This window comes from Carcharodon carcharias, chromosome 3 (genome assembly GCF_017639515.1).
Source record: "Carcharodon carcharias isolate sCarCar2 chromosome 3, sCarCar2.pri, whole genome shotgun sequence".
In the NCBI taxonomy this organism is placed as follows: Eukaryota; Metazoa; Chordata; class Chondrichthyes; order Lamniformes; family Lamnidae; genus Carcharodon; species Carcharodon carcharias.
In genome coordinates, this window is record NC_054469.1 from 230,940,711 (window position 1) to 230,961,079 (window position 20,369).

Sequence of the window (20,369 nt, forward strand, 5' to 3'; positions counted from 1 at the left end):
CACCTTCCCACTCTTGATTTAAAAGGGTGGCGAAGAAAAGGTTTAGCTCTATGAACTAACACAATCAGCTGCTATTCCTGCTGCTCGCCTTATTATTTGAACCCGCTATTCCTCCACGAGTTCTCACTACCGGAGGAATGGAATCTTTAAATTCTCCCAAAAGAACTACTTCTCTAGGGGCTGCATATGTTGCCTCTATTTTTAATGTCCATATCCACTAGTCAAAATTAATTTGTTTTACTGTTTCAAACTCAATATAGGTTTGCCCAGGCTGTTTTCTCATTCTTAAATTTCTGCCTGTATGCCTCAGGAACCAACTCATACGCACTCAAAATAGCCTTTTTTTAAAACCACATTATAGTTCACTGACATTTCTTCTGACAGGGAAGCATAAACCTTATGTGCTTTACCCACCAACCTGGATTGTAACAACAATGTCCAGTTTTCCTGTGGCCATTTCATCTGTTTAGCCATCTTCTCAAATGAAATAAAGAATGCTGCAACATCTTTCATCAAACCTTGGAAGAGCTTGCACAAATTTAAACCTTACTCAACTGGGTTTTAGCTTAAAATGGTCTCTCATTATCAGAAGTTTCCTCAGTATCTGATGTCTCCTTTTTAAAATCTAGCAGATCTCCCAAGGAAAAGTTAGCAAAGGAACAGCGAATGAAGGAAAGAGAATAATTTTCGCATTTCCATTTATTTTTGAAATAAATCTTTCCTTTTTTTCTGCTGCCTCTAATTCTATTTTTCCTTTTCATTTGCCTCCAGTTCAGATGTTCAGTTCCTTCATTTGTTTGCCTCCAATTCAGGTGTTCTCAATTCCTTCGTTTGTTCAAGTTTAAGCCTCTTCATTTCTAACGGGAGTCTCACTACCCCCAGCTATGACGCACTAGTGTCAGGTATCACTTCCAATTTTAAATGCTGCGCTATACCTTCAATTATGTCTGCTTTCCTTATCCCTGCAGGTAATCGCAAATGTAACTCATCCGCCAATTCCATTAACTTAGTTACCTTTTGTAAAGCAGCCAAGTTATAACTTCAAGTGCCAGCACATGCACACACACACCAAAAAACTGATTTAAAATTAATGATACTCATGTTCTTCCTTCTGAAGAGTTCAGTAGATTAAACAATTAAGAAATCAAGTACTTGAAACACATTAGATTTCTAGAGCTCCAACAGAACTAATGGCAGTTGGTATTCACACTTGAAGACTATGGGCCAAAAACTGCTAGAAAATGTCATGGTCTGGATTTCATGGTTTTAACAGATAGCCAAATTACTGGTGTTCACCATCATTACTCCTCTGAGACTTAACTATTTTGAGTTCACATATTCGCAGTTAAACACAGAACTCCAGGATTTGCTGTCATGTATTCCATGCTCCTCCATATGGTGTGCTACTGTTGAAGAGCTGTGGGTGGCAATGCTTAGAAATCGAATATATGAGATCTTACCCTTTTACTGCCAAACCCCCCAAAAAAACTTAAGCATTTGTTAATGAGGTTTAACTGGGTGTTTTTTTTTAAAAAAAATGGTAAAATAAATCATAACTATATAGTTGAATGACCTCTCTGGTCATGTGTAATGTCAATTTTCTCATTAAATGTTTTAAACTATGGAATTTTAATTGTAAAGTTTGCTATTTCAGTTTCTAATGTGTATCTTTTGCTCTAAAGTTGAAGGATATTCAGTGGATTTTACTTCCTCTTTGCTGTCTGAGAGAATTCTTGACAGGGTGGATGTGGAGAGGTTGTTTCCTCTTGTGGGAGAATCTAGAGCTGTTTAAAAGTGAGGGGGGTCACCCACTTAAAACTTGAGATGAGATGAAATTCCAACCCCCCCCCACTGCCGCCCCAGAGGGTTGTGAATGTTTGGTACTCTCTTCCTGAGTGAATCTTTGGTACTCTCTTCCTGAAAAGGCAGTGGAAGCAGAGTCTGAATATTTTAAAGGCATAGGTGGATAGATTCTTGGTAATCAAGGGGGTGGTAGTAATCTGCATCCTGCCCACCTCCAATAACCTATCAGATTAGCCATAATCTTATTAAATGGTAAACAGGCTTAAGGGGCTGAATGGCCTAATCATGCTCCTTGCTCATATGTTCAAATGTGATTGTCATTGGACGCCTAGAGATCGTCATCACTTCATGCCGAATTCAAATTGAATGGCAGGAAAAGTGCAATTCGTGCTAGTGGTTGCTAGCTTTCATCATCAGTGAGCTCAATCAATACCAAATGTTGCATTAGTGCTCATCGCTATTAGGTCGTTAAAAAAATCCAGCAATTTTCAGAAATGTGTGTCATGAGTTCTGATTCTGCAAAAATTGTTGGCTGATTTATGCCGCTTGTCCATTAGTCTGAACAAAACTGAGAAAAGCTACCATCCCACTATGGAGCTATACGTTGGAAGTTGTGTGTCTGTGTCTTGCATGACTTTAATGCAAATTTAATCTCACTGCAGCCAATTCTGGGTGCACTGTTCTAATTATAAGGATCTAGTTCACTGCGATATATGGTTATGCCATCCCACCCCACAAGTGGGACAGCATGTGGGGGGGGGGGGGGGGGGGGGGGGGGGGGGGGGGGGGGGGCAGCAGCGAGAGCACGAGCAAGTGAATTTGAATTCATGTTATGTATGTACGGATTAGTGTCAAAGACCAACACCTATTCCCAAATGCAACTGGATTACAAAAAAGGTCCTCTTCATCTACTGGCTCTTCAATTATTTTCTATTCCTTTGGTCTTATGTCACTTAACCCAACCTCTTCCTTTCTCTTCCCCCCACCATTGAGTCATTACGACAGAAGGAGGCCATTCAGCTCAAGAGTTCATGCTGGTTCTCTGTAGAGCAATCCAATCAGTAACATTTCCCAGCTCTATTCTCATTAACTTGCAGAGCTATATCCCTCAAGTGTCCAGTCAATTTTATTTGTTATCCTTTTCTCTTGATATCCAATTCACCCCATTTATTTCTCCACTGTTTACTTTGTCCCCAATGGTTCATTTCCACAACCAAATCTAGAGAATGTCCATGAGGTCACAAATATCAAAAAATCACCTCCTCAGTTTGTTTGTTATTGCATCAGAAATTGCTGCAGTTCATCTCAATGAAACAGAAAATCAGTCTTGATGGAAGTGGTGACATTATTAAAAGACCAATACAAGAGAGACACAAACTCTTTGTATACTTCATAGGTCAAACACTGCCTGATATTAGGCAAGCTGTAGTTGAAGTTTTCCACTGCTGACACTTCATGGCTGGTGTTACTTCAGTTGCTTGCAAGCTTTCAGAATTAACTGCATGATTGATATTACACAGCTTGGAGGTTAGATTTTTTTTCTTAAGGCCAGCCCCATTCACTTGCTTCAGCCATGGTGGGATCTTTAACATAAATGTTATACCCAGACAAATTGCAATGGTTTGTATAGTCTCAATGCCAGTGGTTTTGGAGTGCTCGAGCATCTTACAGTTGGCAAATTTTATCCTGCAATGTATTCTTTGTTAGAGGTGGAACTGGTTCTTATCATCACATTTAGAAGCTTGACAAGTTCAGGAGGCATCCCTACAGAAGTGTGGAAACGTAGTCATGTCTAGTTTCAGCTTTGTTGTGAGCTTGATTCAAAATTGGTTCCATGGATTGTTTTTCAGGTTTTCCAAATATACATGCAGGACTTCCAGAGAAAAAACAAATTCAATATCTACAGTATTAATGCATCATTTGACAGCACACTACCAGTGAACAGGTTTTCACTTCAAGATGATTGGCTTGAAGATGTCTTTTCTATGGATAGATAAGTAGATTAAAAAATGAAACCTGTATTTTCTGCATACAGATCAAGGATAAAATACATTAATTCTTCCTGTACACCACCTGAAGATAAAGGTAATGCATAATCTCATATGACCTTGTTGAGGTTTGAGGCTTGTATTCAAAAATCAGGATGAAGACATTTTGATTTGCTCAAAACGATCAAAACCATACCAATATTGCTATGATTTCCTTCGAAACGAACTTCTCTGGGAAGACCAAACCAATGACATTGTAATTCTCTTTTTGACAAATTGTTTCTGTATTACCATGTCTTGGAAGTTTTGCTTAAAGTGACTGAAGAGAGTTTTTTTCCTTGCAACTATTTATTAAGAACTGTTTACAAAGGCGTCATGTTAAGTACATGCTGTTCCTTGCTCTCTTGTTCTTTAAACTTTGATGTCATACAAGTTCCCTTACCTTCTCCTGGAAAGGCAAAGACATTGGACTGGGATAGTAGCTTCTCATGACAGCTGATTCCTGGGCTGTGATTCTCATGACCACATGAAAGTAAAAAATTTAGCAAAAACCAAAGGAGGAAAAAAATGATTCAAAAGAGCAATCTTCAGGATTCAATCATAACCCTTTGAAAAGGAAGGCAAACTGACAATTCTCTGTAATCTTCTTCTGCATTGCACACTGGGGAAAAAGGTGAAAGCACCAGCTCAAGAAAAAAAAACTTACAACTCTGAAGTTCTTCAGAAGAAAATGAGTCATTCACTGCTGTGATAATGAGAGAAGAATTCAATACCTGAGACACTAATGAATCAGGCAGGCAAAAAGAATGAAGAACATCCTTGAGACATTGCTGGATGCAAAGAGAAAAAAAAAAGACTACTTCCCTATTGTCCTTAGGGTAGGAATTGCACCTCTCTGTGGTCAGTGATATGATTTCCATGTTTGCTTCAGCAGGAGGCTGCTCCACTATATGCAACGGGATTACAGGGTTAGCATGAAAAAGTAGGGTTGTACCATCAACTATGGAATAAATTTCCGAACCTGTATCTATGAAGTTCCTGCATAGTATTCTTCAGCTGGATCAGCTCTATAGTTTGGGCCTCAACTTCACTTTCAGCAAAGAAGCAGAGTGCATCCATGATTTACTGGTGAGATTCGAGTGTGAGCTGCAACTTACATTTGTACAAATTAAACAAGCTTTGAACTCCCTCTATTGATTTGATCCAGCTTGGTAGTTCAGCATCTCCTTCTCCGTGGAAAGAATTCTGCTGGCTGACATGCATCAGTGGAAGGAGCAGACAAATTCACCCTATTTTCTATACCAGGATGATTCTGCTCAAAAAAAAGAGACCAGGGACTTCAGAGGCATTGGCAGTGGAAGCACAAGTTGGCAAGATATAGGGCCTCTTCTTCCAACAGATCTTCTGTGATGGTTCTGTTCTCTTCAACCAAGGTCTAGGAGCACCTGTAGAAGATAGTCAACTGTCTTCTTTAAGGCCTCCTGTGGATGGTGGTGTTTCTGCAATAATAAATTTTTAAAAAAGCAGCTCACTGTGTAAGGAGTGCATTTAATTTCCTGTTGCAGTTTTGAGGTTTGCCAGTCCTTGGAACAGCTTTGGAAATTCATTACAGCATTGCTCTGCTATCTTGTTACCTCATCGACCTTTTGTAGATGATCAAGTCCCAAAAAAACTGCCCTGAGCAGAGAAATTTGTTGGTTCTATAAAGTAGTGTTTTGTTAAATTTATTTTCATGCCCAAGGGTTGTAGTGAGCTGAACTTCACTTTTGAGGTCTGTGCCTCCTAGCCTATGTAATTTAAGTTAGATGGCTGGATTTTTACTTGTTTAAGCCAGTTCTGTCCAAAGCCAATCCAATTAGACTGACTCCTGCCCCAGTGTCCAGTTTAAATTCTGTCCTGGAGCCTCCAACTCTACAGACCAGAACAGCTCATCAAAATCTTTGGATTTTCTAGGAGAAATCAATCAGTTGGAATGCTGCATTTCCGAGACTTTGAAATGGTTGGAGGCTGGTTCCCGCATCTTTCCTTTCAAATTATGCTTTAGATCTGCAAAATTATTTACAATGTCTGGGCTTGTCACAAAGAAAGCATTCAGCTCCCCCTGCTGGGCAGTCTTCAAAGCAGTGTTTTTTGGCACCGCATATGGAACATTGGTGGAAGGGCGGGGAGAACCCTACGGTGAGCAGGGCTCCCAACTTTGGACTACATAATGGATCAACCCCTCCTGAACCTCAACATCTCCCCGAAGTACACCAATTTTGTCACAGCTCTGCCTGTCTTGCAAAATGTTTGGTCTTCTCGAACGCCAAATCCTTGATTGCAAAAAGTCCGACAGGGTGTCAAGCACGCTGAATACAACTGCAATCATAATAACTCTATACCCGCAGCTGCTTACCAATTGATACAAGTTGTTAAATAAAATCAATGGATTCACCTGACCTTTGGCTCTTCTGGTTGAATCTGATTTGTTCAATTACTAGATTGCTCTTAGGGCTAAAGTACTTATTGAAGGCCCTCATTACTTCCTTGTAGGAGGCAGAGGACTCCGACTCCTTGCGCTTAGACATCAGCTATGGTCCCAATCACATATAAAAAAGTACTGATGTGATGTTTCCCTGCCTTTTCTTGTGAGCTTGAAGCTGTGTGAAGAATCTTTCAAATTCTCTCCTCTAGAGCTCCTATTAGTGTGGAAGGGGTAGTGGCTGTTCAATGGCCATTGGCATCTTGTGTTATTCACTGTCCCATGCCAAAAGGTACTTTCATGTTTTCTTCTTTGTTGTGAAGAAGAGCTGTTCCAATGTCTCCATCCCTCAGGTTTCCAATCTGTGGTCTCAGTTTAAGAAACTGTAGCCTCCAGCGCTACCACCATGTTTTATAGTTTGTTACCATATCTGAATTAGGTTTTGTGTATCCTAAAAGTGAGAGATAATTCTTAATAGTCAATATATAAATTTTTTCTTGAAACTATTTACAAAGACCTCATGGTAAGTTTTTGGACAGAGACTGTCATGTGTCTTGTTCTCTGGATCTCTTGGACCGATGTCATGCTTACATCATTAACTTCATTATGAATAACGACAGTAAAAAATTAATGGTTATTTTAAATCACTTGCTAATATTTTCCCAGCTACTGAAAAAAAAAACAAAATTCCATGACAGCTGTCCGACTAAGTTTTCACTCTTTTCTGTTTGTAGAAAAGAAGAAGTCGCTACACAGCACTATTTCTTCAGATGGTTTTGAAAACCCATGTCGTCAGCAACAGTCCTCCACTGCACTTGAGTTTTAGCAGGAATTCCATCTCATGTGAAACTTTAATAGTCATGGCAATCTCATTCACTTTTTGTTGTGACTGTGTAACCATTTTTAGGATTCATGCAGAATAATAGGTGACCTTTGAATAGTTCATAAGTGTTGGCTTCAGTTTTGCATGATCTCAATCTTGCCAGTGGCAAGGGTGGCAACATTCCTTAAAGGTTCAGTATTGACAATTAGGACTATCATCTCTAGAGCATCTCATTGATACAGCAGTAGTAATAATTTTTGTCCCATCTTAATTAGCTATCACTGAAATTGAAACAAGATCATTTGGGGTAAACGAAAAATTTCCATGTGGTTTCTTTACAGCAGAGTTGGAACCAGACAGCAGACTGTTGCGTGCCCTCTACTGCTCTTCAAGTAATGTTCCAACTACTCAAACCAATCCTGATGTTGGTGCTAAACTGTGTTGCAGTAACCCTGTATAATGTCTTGATTGACATCCATGTTATGTGGGCAGAGTATGTTAAAATCTCCAAAGACAAATAATTTAGTTCTTTGGAGTAGGAACACCAGCATCTGGAAAACAGTGAGCACAAAACCAAGCTGATCCCCAATTGGTGTCCAAGTACTTCTTGTAGATAGACTTTTGCATAAAGCTAAAGCCTTATCTGATCCAGTTTTCTGACTGAGATACCATCCCACATGTAAGTAAACTAAGTCATGATGGCTAAATATTTTCTAACTGAGCACAATACAAATGTATTTTAACTACCCCAACTGATTCTCTAAATATTTCAGTGCAGGGAAACAATTACATCCAAGAAATTAGTTGACAAGCAAGACAACCAGAACTGATTAGAAGAGCATTTAATTTGAATAAAAGTTGCTCTTGAACTGTTTTTAAAAAAAGATGTCAACTTTCTTTAATAATACTGATTAGGCAAGAAATACAGACAACAATAACTGAAGCGTGGCAGCAAAAGTGGAAGAGAGAGAGGTATATATTTTTTCTTGGGGCATGAGGGCCCCATCAGAAAAGCATTTACTTCACACCAGTCTGCTACATGCTGCTGTTTAGAAGCAATCCCCATGGCGGTCTTTGGACATACAGTTTAAAAAAGTCAGAGTCATTCCACCATTTCTTCAAACAGCTCCACAAAAGGGACAGCCTTTGCCATAAAAGAAATGCAAACAATTGCCCAAGAAAATCTCAACTTGAAAGAGATAGCCATGCACACCTGTCAATCAAAATATCCTGGCCAGGAAGAGAGTGTCCGTTCCTACCTCAACAACACTGCTTTGATGCACATATGAACTCCACACACTTCAAAAGAAAAAAAGTAGACCTCTGATTTTTATTACTTTGGCAAGAGCAGAATGAACCAAAGTGCAACAAGCATAGCCAAGAGTGAAGACTATATTGAGGCACCAGCCTCACTCAATCTGTAGTATTGATTTTTTTTCCCCCTGAAGCCAAGGCCAGTATGCATTGGATTAAAACAGCCAAGTCAAATCAAGGAAAGCTACTGACATTGAAGCAAATCCATTCACTATGGAACACTTCACCTTGAGGCTGAGGGGAGAGTACAGGGTTCCCACCCAAGGACTGAGCGCTTTGATTTTAACCTGTTAGAGACCAGAAACAGGAGGATTGAAGACAATGCATTTCTACTGGTGCTTTCAAAAATCAACGACTGATTAACCAGAGAGTCAGTCATTAACCCATTTTAATTATGAAAATTAGTTTGGCAAATGCTATCCAAGATCAGCAGTTCCAATATTTACAAACATCCACCCCAACAAGGAGGTCACAAAAATGTTGAAAGAAATTAGACACATCCCATACAAAAACCTGCAGGGTTTAAAGGGCAAACTGGATAAAAACTGAAGGGGGCAGGGAAAAATGAAAGTTTTCGCTAATACGGTGAGATGAAATGGAAGGAGCTAGTATTAAACAAACACCAGCTGGGGCTTTTTCCCCCCTCTAGGGAAAAAGGCTGAGGGTTACCCTAATAGAGGCTTTAAAAATTATGAAAGGAGTTTCATCAGGTGGAAGTGAGAAGGTGTTTCCATTTGTGAAGAATTTCAAAACCAGGATTCATAAATATAAAACAGGGATCTCAGAAGATGCAATTTTACCCAGCAAGTGACTAGAATGTAAAATGTGATACGAGGGCAAGGGCGAGAGCTAACATTTAAGTTTGACCTGAAGTATAGCGTCAAATGAAAGGAAGGGTCAGGGAAGGAGGAGTGAGAGAAAGAAAGAAGAAAAAGGAAGGTTTGCTGATAAAAAAGGGGTGGTAGGCAAGAAAGATTAAATGGCAAAAAGGCATTATGGTGCAAGATGATGCAAATAGGACAAGTATAAAAACAAGAGATCAGTCTAGAGTGGGTGTAAACTGAGGATAGCAGAATCATCACTAACCAAGTTGGGGGCAGAGGTTATGGTCTGAAATTGTTGAACTCAAATGTTAGTCTCTTAGGCAGCTCCTCAGGGTCAAGGATGACTTATTAGCCATTTCAGAACCCATCAAAGTGCCACTCCAATAAGTCCAATGAGCTAATGTCGAGTTTCATTAGAATAGTGGAGGAGGGCGAGGTCAGAGATCTTATTTCGTTCGAGATGGATTTGGTCCCACAACCAAGTACAATGTCAGTGTGTACTAGGTCAATTGGCTAGAAGTGCTGATCATTTTCAGGTTTGATTAGCAGCACAATCCCAAAATAGATTCCTGATGAATAATGAACTATTCAGCAAAGCTGACTTTTCTTCATGTGCCACATAAACAAGGTGCAAAATTTAAAGCCTTATGACAGAACAACATCTCCTTGATGTGGAAGTAATTTACTGTACACATGGAAAACAGTTATTTACAAAATTACTTACCAGACAAAACTCGGAATGTGAGCAATGCCACCATGGCTACACCTAATGTCCATCATTATTCTAACAAGGTGATGGATTTTCTTCCTGAACCACCACAACTGCACAACCAGAGTGGCCTTCTGGACCATTTCAGAGACATTAAAAGACTAAAATATAGGGATGGGGTGGCAAGTTCCATTCCCCTGAAGGTCATTAATGAATCAGTTGGATTTTAAGAATCAGCGGCTTACATTCCTCCCCCCCCAAACAGCACACAGTATCTGATTTATTAAATTAAATTTTTCAACTTGCTATGGGTGGAATTTAAAGCATCACTTCAGGGTCACTGATCCAGCATCGTAGCCACCATGTCCTACTGGTTACATAATTACTTGGAAGGGACTATCATTTACATTTGGGCTAAAAAAAACTTGGTGCAAGATTCAAACAAACCAAAATGGACGTGTGGCAACAATAGAACCAATAAACACTGCATGGTAATATGAACATAATTTCAAATCTTTATCAATATCAAACGATGGGAATTTATATGAAATCTCTCCTCCTTTACATGCCTTTAGGTTGCAGGGTAACCAAGCTGTGGAAGATATCTGGATAATTAATCTGGACATGAAATTGAAGATAATACAAAGAATAAAAACAGACTATAGTGGTGTTGGTATAGATTTAGATGGTAGTCATTTTACAAGGGAGAAAATTAATTTAAGACCAATGTCATAATGAATATGATCAAAATAGTTTTGCAAAACTGAACAGAAGGATGGCACTGTCATCAAATTACGTTTACATTGAAAGCACAATAGCCCAGAAACCACACATCTGAACAGAACCAATATATTACCAATTGTGAGCACCTTTTCAACTTGCATCGCGTGACAGTTACCAAATGATTTCCAAAGAGCTCGACATATTCTAAAAATCAAACGCCGTACACAACTGAAACCGATTATTTGTAATAAAATCAAAAACACAATCCCAACCCCAATATTCAAGTGTGGACATAACTGTCAAGAGAATTATAAATCAGATTCATTCAATACACCTTCATAATAAATTTACATATATTCAGATGATACAAGGAAACACAAAACAATTAAACATAGCATGTTAATAGATTCATTTTTTTTGCCCCTTAGGTTCCAAAAATAGATGCATCTCAAGCAGCATTAATAATTTTGGTGCATCTTACATTTCATTTTTACAAAATAACATTGGCAATGTAAACTTCTTCATTGGGGCTTTCCAACCAGAGTGTACACAAGGTTTTGCTCATCAATACATATTGCAGCAAAATCAGATTGACACTAATACATTAGTTTTAAAAAATGTTAAATCATGGTTTTAAAAAAAGCATAACATGCAACAATGATTTGCCCAACAACAATTAGAAATTACAGTGCAGCAAATGAGCATCACTCCTAAACATTTTGACTAGATGGATTGAAGAACAACAACAAAAAAATTCAGTCAATGAACTAGAAAAGGTAGCCAAGACCAAACCAAAATAGTGTAACCTACAATATTTCTGAAAGAACTAAATTTCAAAAGAGCTTGATAGGCTTATATGGCCTGCCTAAACTATTCATCTCAGAAACTCATACTCATGTTTGACAAAAGGTGTGCATGAAAGATATCCGGTGTTTCTTCTGGTTCTTGAATCTTATTACTGAAAATTAGATGCTTAAAAGTCAATATTGTTAAGCTAACAAATATTACTAATCTTCCAAATACAATCTCAAGACAGGTTATTGTACTGTGCACTGTTATATCTTAAAATGCCAATTAAAGAACTTCCTTCCTAGAGTTCAAAAATTCAAACAATTGGCACTTGGGTTCAGAATATGGAAGTTTGAAGCATCAAAATTGGGTGATCACACAAAGATCACTGCCAGTGAAGTTAGTAAAGGTCAAATTTTGAATCAATTATTCATCCATCCAACTCTGCTTCATTTGCTTCTGCCATTCTTGCACAAACAAATCAGAAGTACATTTCAACTCTAAAGGGTATTTGAAATTTTATCTATAAAAATGCTAGATAAAAAGTTATTTTCCAGTTATCAAAACAAATAATGGAAAAGCCAACAATCTTTCAAATTGTCAAAATAAAATTTTAAATAGAATTTCAGGCAAAGATCCCATTTTCACATTATAGATCCTATTTATAATGACAATGGGTACAAGATTAAGAAAGTCCCATTTTTAAGCATATCTCCAATTTCACCAAAGACAGGTCTAATATATACACAAGTGAACTTGTTACCTATACCTTAGGGAATCAGCTTCTCATTTCATCCAAGCTCACCCATCACCAACCAAAAAAGTATTTTGATCAAGGACTGTTTAACAAACATCTGAAGAACCAAAAGGCTTCTAAAATTTAAGGCTGGGTATTCTCTCTCCTCCAACCACCCCACCCCCAGAAACATACACAATAAATCAGGCTACATAAATTTTCTAGGTCTGTCTGAGAATGAGTGACAAGTTCTATTCTCCTATTACATTATACCTTTAGGGAGTTTTGCAAACGGTGGGGTGGGGGTAGAGAGAGAGAGAGAGAAAAAGAGATTGTGTGAGTAAAGAGAGAAGAGTAAACATAGAAGTTTGAAGGGGGGGTGGGGGAGAGACAATATCCAAAATTGGTTGACTGAAGAACCTCAAGTCCTCTAGGTCAAAACCTGGGAGAGCTTATATCAAATTGATTACCATACACTAATTCTCAATAAACGTAGGTTGGAATATTACAGTACTCATTTCAACTTCCTTCCCAGGAAAGAATCCACTCAAAAGAACTATTTTGCAAAAAGGCAGAAAAACTCCTTGTCACTAGTTTATGGAACCTTGCTAAAACTTGGAAGGTAACCCACCCACCCATACGAGATTAAACAAATTTTAAAAAAATCCAACAGAAAAACCTACTTCATCCAATATTAACACAGAGCGGTTGGGAAGTACATAAAGTCAAATGCCCTTTTGAAAAAAAAAAAGTTCATAATTTTTTTTTTTTAAAACTACCCCCCAAAAAGGAGAAAAAAGAAAGGTGAAAACCGAGTTTTTGGATCCCCTGTCTTGCTTACAGAGTACGTTGCGACATAGCTGAGGACGGCATTAGTTGAGGAGTGCACACAAGCCAGCAAATAGTTAGACCCCCATCTCCCTTAACACTCAAGCCACATAGTCTTAGACATAATACCGCAGGGGGAGGCCAATCGCCAACACCGTGAGGGCTAAAAGTCAAGTCTCCCTTTAAAAAGATGATTTCAAACAACTCTCTTCTACCTCACCACCCCCTACCCCCCCCTACCCCCCCCCCCCCCGGGACGCGTGCGCACCCCATACACCGGCTGCACTCACGCCACCAAAAAAAAAAGCTGGACTCGGATCGCCATATCACTCCGGGTTTAAAGGAGGGAGTGGGAAGAGGGAAAGTGGGGAGGGAGGGAGGGAGGGAGGGAGGGAGAGGGGGGGGGGGCTCGTGAACAAGTACGAGTCGGAAACCAATTAAAAATCACGTATTTTTTTTTCCCCCATACCTCATACAGTTCCTCCGAAGCCATAATCCTAAAGCTTGAAAGCCTCTAAATCAAGTGAGAGGGAATCACTTTCCAGCCCCCCTATGTGCTCTGGATGCCTGGCCTCCTTTTAACTCCGGGAGGGAGGAGAGAGAAGGGGAGAATGGCCAGTGCGCAGCTCGCTCTGCGCAGCAGGGAGCTCGCGCTGGTCCATGAGGGAGAGCGGAAGTTGTACTTTCTTTCCTCTCTCTCTCTCTTCTCTCTCTCTCTCTCGCGCGCGCGTGCGCGGGAAGCGGATGAGGGGAGGGAGGGGAGGGGGGGGGCGAGAAAAAACGGTTAAAGAGCGAGAGAAAAAAAAAATAAGATCAACCTAACTTGATGCGCGGCCAGCCAGGCGGGCGTCGTTACGTCACCGCGCTCCGACCGGGCCACCACTTTGAGCCGACGCGTGCCGAGAGAGAGCAGTTTGACGTTGGCGGGGAGATGGGCGCGCGCGTGTGCGAGGGAGAGAGAGGAGGCGGGGCGAGGGTTAACCGTCAAGTTAGTCTGCGCGGAGAGGAAGAGGAGGGGGCGGGGCGAAGGTAAAAGTCCAAGTTGGTCTGTCTGTTGCTGCGTGTTTGACGCCGAGGGAAGGTTGGGGTGATTGGTTTTGATGGCTGCTGCTTTTTACACCTTGCCGGGACGGTGGCAGTTGTTGAAGAGGCTCAGGTGAGGGTTGTCGCACTGACCAAGGGCGCTGCTCCAAGTTTAACGCCGCTTCTCAGTCACACTTTGATGACTTTTAAAGTCAGAACCAGGTCCTCTGAAATCAACAGTTGATAAATGGAATCCCTCTGGGCCTCAATTTCACATGGGTCATGAATTGAAGTATTTTTTTTTTTAAAAATGAGATTTCGTTTCAGCTTTTAAAATTCTGACTGCAACTCCTTTATGCGAAAATACTCCTGAGATTGACCTGTCAAAAACCGAGTAATCTTTAATCAAAAAAAATCACAATTCCGCTGTTTGCGGAATGAGCTGATTACGGTTCATTCTTCAAATGTTAATTTCCAAAATGTCCAACTTTACAATCAAACGCTACACGTGAATGCGGCAGACAGTGAATGGGCATTGCTTAATCAAAGGTCCCTCAAGTGTGTGGTCTTAAGAGTTCCAGGAGAACGAAGTCTTAACCCACCACATGTGTTTAAAGAAATTAGAGACTGTTTTGTGTTATGCGTTGAAAGTACACGGCAATTAACTCTCAACCTCCTGACATTGCACCTTTTAAGTTGTTCTCTGGTTATTGATGATTACTTGCGGAGCTGCATTATTAATTATAATTGCCCATCCCCTGTTGTCCTGTGATATTGGCAGGTCTTCTTGAACTTGTACCGTCTTGGTGGTGATGGTTCTCCCAGCATGATATTGGGTAGAGTTATAGGATTTGAACATCGCGGGAATTGTTGATCCTGGTCATGCTTTAATCCTACATTATACGGACTCTACAACCCAAATTTGATGTAGTCAATTTGTGACTTTAACTACTGCCTACTCTTCTTTCCTATCCTTGTCATCCTTTCAGATGCCATGCACCATGGGCTTTTAGCCTGGATTTTACAATATGAAAATCCACATGGAGCTTTCACATTACTAAAGTTGTAACCAAGAAACTTAATACCCTCTTTCATGCTTGATGCCTCTCTTCAACACTTAAATCTACATCTCAAGTTCTTCAGATTATTGAGTTTTGCGCTCCTGTCTAGAAAGGCGCATCTTTTGTTTTAATTTTTGCATAGTATGTAAGAGAAACATTTGAATGTTGGACAGTCCATTTAATGTCACAACTTGCCTTTCCTTCCATTATCTTTATCAATGTTTCTAATCTTATTTTAACTTTTCTTGATTATTCTTTTTAAACTGAAAATATACATCATTTTACAGCACAGAAACAGTCTAGTTGACCCATTAGATCTGTACTGCTGTTTTTCTTCGTATGTACCACTTGACTGGATCCAACTTTCCAATTGACTGCCAATGCCTTTTAATATTCCTCTTTTCGAGCAACCAACCAATTTCTCTTTTTAACAGAATTTATGTTGTCTGTCTTGAGTATACTCTGACTGAGCTTCCACAGCCCTCTTCACAGAATTCCAAAGATTCACCACCCTCTAAGTGAAGATGAGCTTCCCTGGAGTCCTTTGTGGAAATCTTTACCACCTTTGACTTTCCCCTTATTCTGCAATTGCATGGATTAAAGAAAGCCATGCATGCTTTACCTGATTGCTTTATTCTGATTTGCATCAGCTTCTATCTTTTTTACTTCCATTTTGTGGTCACTTGTGAGTTTCTACCCTTCTCTTGCTCTTTTTGAGTTTCCGGTCAATAGGTATGTTTGCATCCATCAAGTCTTCTGAATTGTTCTAGCAGATGCTTTCAGGTGTGAGAATGTATTTTCTCTGTGAACAGCATATAAAACAACAACAATATATGTAATTTAGTTATTGAGTAACTGTTGTCATTTTAGGTAAATGCATTGGTTGAAGAGGATTTACAAGATATGAAATCCTAATGGTGCGTTAGCTGCATTGTGCGTGCTTTGCAACGAATACATAGAGAAAGTGTGTACTGTACAACAACTATTATCCACTTATTTTTTTAAGAAAAACTTTTGATATGTAGATCAGTGGTATCTTAAATATTGTTGGAGTATGGGATTCAGCTCAGGAAGATTGAGTTTTCATTTCCTGATCAAATAGCAATATAATTTAACTTTTTTTCAGCATAGAGGTTTGATGGTACCTCCATTCACTGGTTTTAGAAATGATGGTGTATAACTGGTGAAATACTAAGATACATTCTACTGCTTAACACTAAAGTTCCTTTATTTTCATGAAGGTTAATATGAATTTGAGAGTACTTACTCATGTGATTTGAACTAATATGTGGGTGTATTAGGCATTCTAGTCAGCTATACGTACGTTCTTGGATTTGAAAGCGTCAGTTACTCCCATAAGCGGTTTGTGTGTTTCTTGTAGGATTTACATACAAATATACGTGCAAACGTGCGAATTAGGAGCAGGAGTAGGCCGCTCAGCCCCTGGGACCTGCTCTGCCATTCAATAAGATCATGGCTGATCTGATTTTAACCTCAGCCACACATTCCTGCCTACCCCCCAATAAGCTTTTACCCTCTTGTTAATCAAGAATCTATCTAGCTCTGTGTTAAAAATATTCAAAGGCTCTGCTTCCACTGCCTGTTGAGGAAGAGAGCTCCAAGGACACTCAATCCTCTGGGAGAGAAAAAAATTCTCCTCATCGCTGTCTTAAATGAGCAACCCCTTATTTTTAAACAGTGACCCCTAGTTCTAGATTCTCCCACAAGAGGAAACATCCTCTCCGCATCCACCCTGTCAAGACCTTTCAGGATCTTAAAGGTTTCAATCAAGTTGCCCCTTACTCTTCTAAATTTCAGTGTAAACAAGCCTAACCTGTCCAACCTTTCCTCAAATGGCAACCTACTCATTCCTGTTATTAGTGTAGTAAACCTTCTCTGAACTGCTTCTAATGGATTTACATCTTTCCTTAAATAAGGAGACCAACACTGTACACAATACCCCAGGCATGGTCTCACCAGTGCTCTGTACCACTGAAGCATAACTTCTCTACTTTTGTAATTAATTTCCCTGACAATAAACAATAACATTCTATTACCTTTCCTAATTACTTGCTGTACCAGCATACTAGCCTTTTGTGATTCATGCACCAGGACATCAAGATCCCTCTGCATCTCAGAGCTCTGCAATCTCTCACCATTAGATAATAAGCTTTTTTTTATTCTTCCTTCAGGAAGAATAAAAAATGGACAATTTCACATTTGCTCACATTAAACTCCAATTGCCAGATCTTTGCCCACTCACTTAACCTATCTATGTCCCTTTGTAGCCTCATGTCCTCTTCACAATTTACTTTCCTACCTAATTTTGTGTCATCAGCAAATTTAGCAACCGTTCCTTCAGTCCCTTCATCCAAGTCATTTATATAAATTGTTAAAACCTTGATGCCCCAGCACTGATCCCTGTGGCATACAGGGTGGATTTGATTTGATTTGATTCTTGCTGCCCTACATTTTCTTGAACAATACCAGGACCAGGGTATGTGATGGCGGGGACTCCATTTGTGACCTGAACTGGCTGTCAGTGTCTTTTGCATATGTATTTATTTGCTGTGAAGGCAAACGGAGTTAGTAATTAATATTTAACTTGCTAAGCTGCTTTTTCTTTCACAGTAAGGTGAATGTACAGTATAACAGATATCTGATTAATTTCATTAATTGATGAAATTTTATGTCCACGAAAAACTGAAATAGTGGAGATGTATGTTATCTCTCTTTAGTAGTCATTTTGCTTGACTGATGCAGACTCATTTCTCTGCATTCTGCCTTGCAGTTCAAGCCAGAACTTCCTTTTATATGGTCTCCTATCTTTTCATGGCCTTTGGGTTATTCTGTGCATTTGCGGACTCCCAAAGCTACTGCATCATGGAAGTCTTTTCTAAGGCTGAGATGATATATATAATAGTCTCTTTTGGGTTCCATGCATCCAATGTGAAGCGGCATTGCTGTTCTCAACTTTTTCATTCAAGAACTGAGCCATCAGACAAGATTTTAATGTGCAGAAGAAAGTATTGTTTTTGACTGCTGACTGCAAAATCCAGCCCATGAATTTTTTTAATAAAGAGGATACCCAGGTGAACATGGCTAAAAGAAGCTGCTCTTCACCACCACCCCACCCTACCCTCTGCCACAAAGGCTAAACAATAAAAAGTTTGCTTGCCAGCCTGGATAATAAGGAAACACCTCTCACTCATCGTGCTTGAAAACCCTTTGCTCTCAATTTGACTGTGAAGCAGGAGTTAAAAAGAAAGCCATAGATACCAAAAACACAGACTGGCTTTTGGAAACTCTACAGTCAGACAAAGAGATCATTCATAAATTTTCTGTTTTTAAAAAAATAATAATAAAATAAAATAAATCCTCAGATTGTAAGTATTTTTGTTTTCTATATTCTGGTGTAGAAACAACTGTTTAAATTTTGTTTAGAATTATTAACAATCCAATAATCTAACAATATTTCGTTGTTACTTTACTGGCGCTGAGTCAAAATCCTGGAACACTCTACCTAACAGCACTGTGGGTGCATCTACACCACATGACAGCAGTGGTTCAAGAAGGCAGCTCACCATCACCTTCTCAAGGGCAATTAGAGATGGGTAATAAATGCTGGCCGAAGTGACGCCCACATCCCATGAATCAATAAAAAAAATAGCTAAAACCTGTACAAACCATTAGCCTTTATCCTCTAAAATGAAGTAGCTAAAAATATCCTGTAAAAAAAACTGCTGAGTAATAGTTTGCAGCTACTGCAGAATCAGTAAGTGCAAAGTTCAAGGTTGGACTTTGTGTGGAATAAACATTACCTCATTGACCACCTACAGAAAGAAAAGTATAGTAGTATATAAAATGTAGAAACAAGGTATACAACAGAGTTGAAAAACAGAGTTAGAAATTTTACAGGATTAGGTGTGAATATTAACAATATAAAGAAGTGTAAGTAAGGTTTGGAGTGCACATGTGTAAATGCACAGTGTGGTTAAAAAGCCTGGTGAGTTGAAGTGCAAAAAGCTACATGGGAGTATGATGTAGCGGCTCAAAAAGGGATGATTGAAAGCTTAATGTTCCTGTGTATTAGTTATTCGGGAAAGATAGGAAAAGATTTAAAAAAGGAGGGAGAGCAGTTTTAGTTAAGGAAATTATTACAGTGCTAGAAAAAGAGAATGTCCTTGAGGAGTCAAAGACAATCTATTTGGCTGGAGTTGAGAAACAATAAAGGAAATATTATGTAACTTTGTGTATGTTATAGGCCTCCAAATAGATCAGGCTTGCTATCTCCTTCCTACTAAGAAATTGGAGAGGTGCAAGAACTATGAAATAGGGATAATGGGAGACTTTGATGCAGAGAAACAAAGAATTTCTGAATTGTGTGATGAGAATTTTCTTGAACAATTTTTCGTGCTCAATGAGGAAGGAAGCATTGCTGGATGTAGTCCTGGGGAATGAAGTGGGTCAAGTGGAGAATGTGACATTTAGGAAGCATCTTGGGAATAGTGATTATAGCATCATATGATTTAGATTAGTTATGGAGAAAAACAAGGTGTAATCCAGAATAAAAACACTTAACTTGAGGAGGACTAATTTCTTTAAATTGAGGAAAGATCTGGCCCCAGTAAATTGGAGTCAAAGACTGGCATCTAGAAATCTAATGAAACAAAGGTGGAGATGGCTTGGCTGCAGTCCAGGTACATTCCCAGAAGAGGGAAGGGAAGGGCAACCAAGCTAGAACATCACAGATGACGAAGGAGTCAGAATAGGATGAAACAGAAAAAGGTGGGTATGGCAGATGTTATTAAACTTCTTACAGCCAGTTGGCAAAGGAGGAGATCAGAAGTCCATCTTTGCTTACTTTTAGATTTATTCACAAAGTGAGACATTACAAATATATAGTTCAAAACTGTACAACCCAGTATCTCTTTATACTTTTAAAAAAAAATTAAATGAACAATTTAAACAAATGAATAACCTTTTAAAAGGATACTGAACATTCATTCAATTAACAGATGTCAGCTTGAAAATACAAGGGAGAATCAGGTTGAATACGAGAAGTATAGAGAAGCCAAAAAAGGTTAGAGATAACATGAGAATAGATTAGTGCCTAAAATAAAAGAGAATCTATCGGCATATTAACAAGAACTTGTATTTATATAACACAATTAGCATAGTGAAACATCCCAAGGTGCTTCACAGGAGCATAATCAAACAAAATTTGACAATAAGCCACATAAGGAAATATTTGTGCAGATGACCAAAAGCTTGGTCTGAGAGGGAG

The 20,369-nt window shown here is 39.1% G+C and overlaps 2 protein-coding genes across 3 annotated transcripts in view; one reads left to right on the forward strand and one right to left on the reverse strand.

The window, feature by feature from the left end:
• Positions 1 to 13,619, reverse strand: part of cdyl (chromodomain protein, Y-like) — a 190,337-nt gene extending 176,718 nt beyond the window's left edge. The window contains exon 1 of one of the 2 annotated variants that reach the window (XM_041184993.1): positions 13,468 to 13,619. In XM_041184993.1, coding sequence (XP_041040927.1) covers positions 13,468 to 13,491 — 24 coding nt within the window. In that variant the 5' untranslated portion in view covers positions 13,492 to 13,619. The remainder of the gene's footprint in view (positions 1 to 13,467) is intronic. The other variant, XM_041184994.1, reaches the window with a different exon arrangement.
• A 390-nt stretch (positions 13,620 to 14,009) lies between these two features.
• Positions 14,010 to 20,369, forward strand: part of eci2 (enoyl-CoA delta isomerase 2) — a 154,973-nt gene continuing 148,613 nt past the window's right edge. The window contains exon 1 of the mRNA XM_041185124.1: positions 14,010 to 14,154. Coding sequence (XP_041041058.1) covers positions 14,099 to 14,154 — 56 coding nt within the window. The 5' untranslated portion in view covers positions 14,010 to 14,098. The remainder of the gene's footprint in view (positions 14,155 to 20,369) is intronic.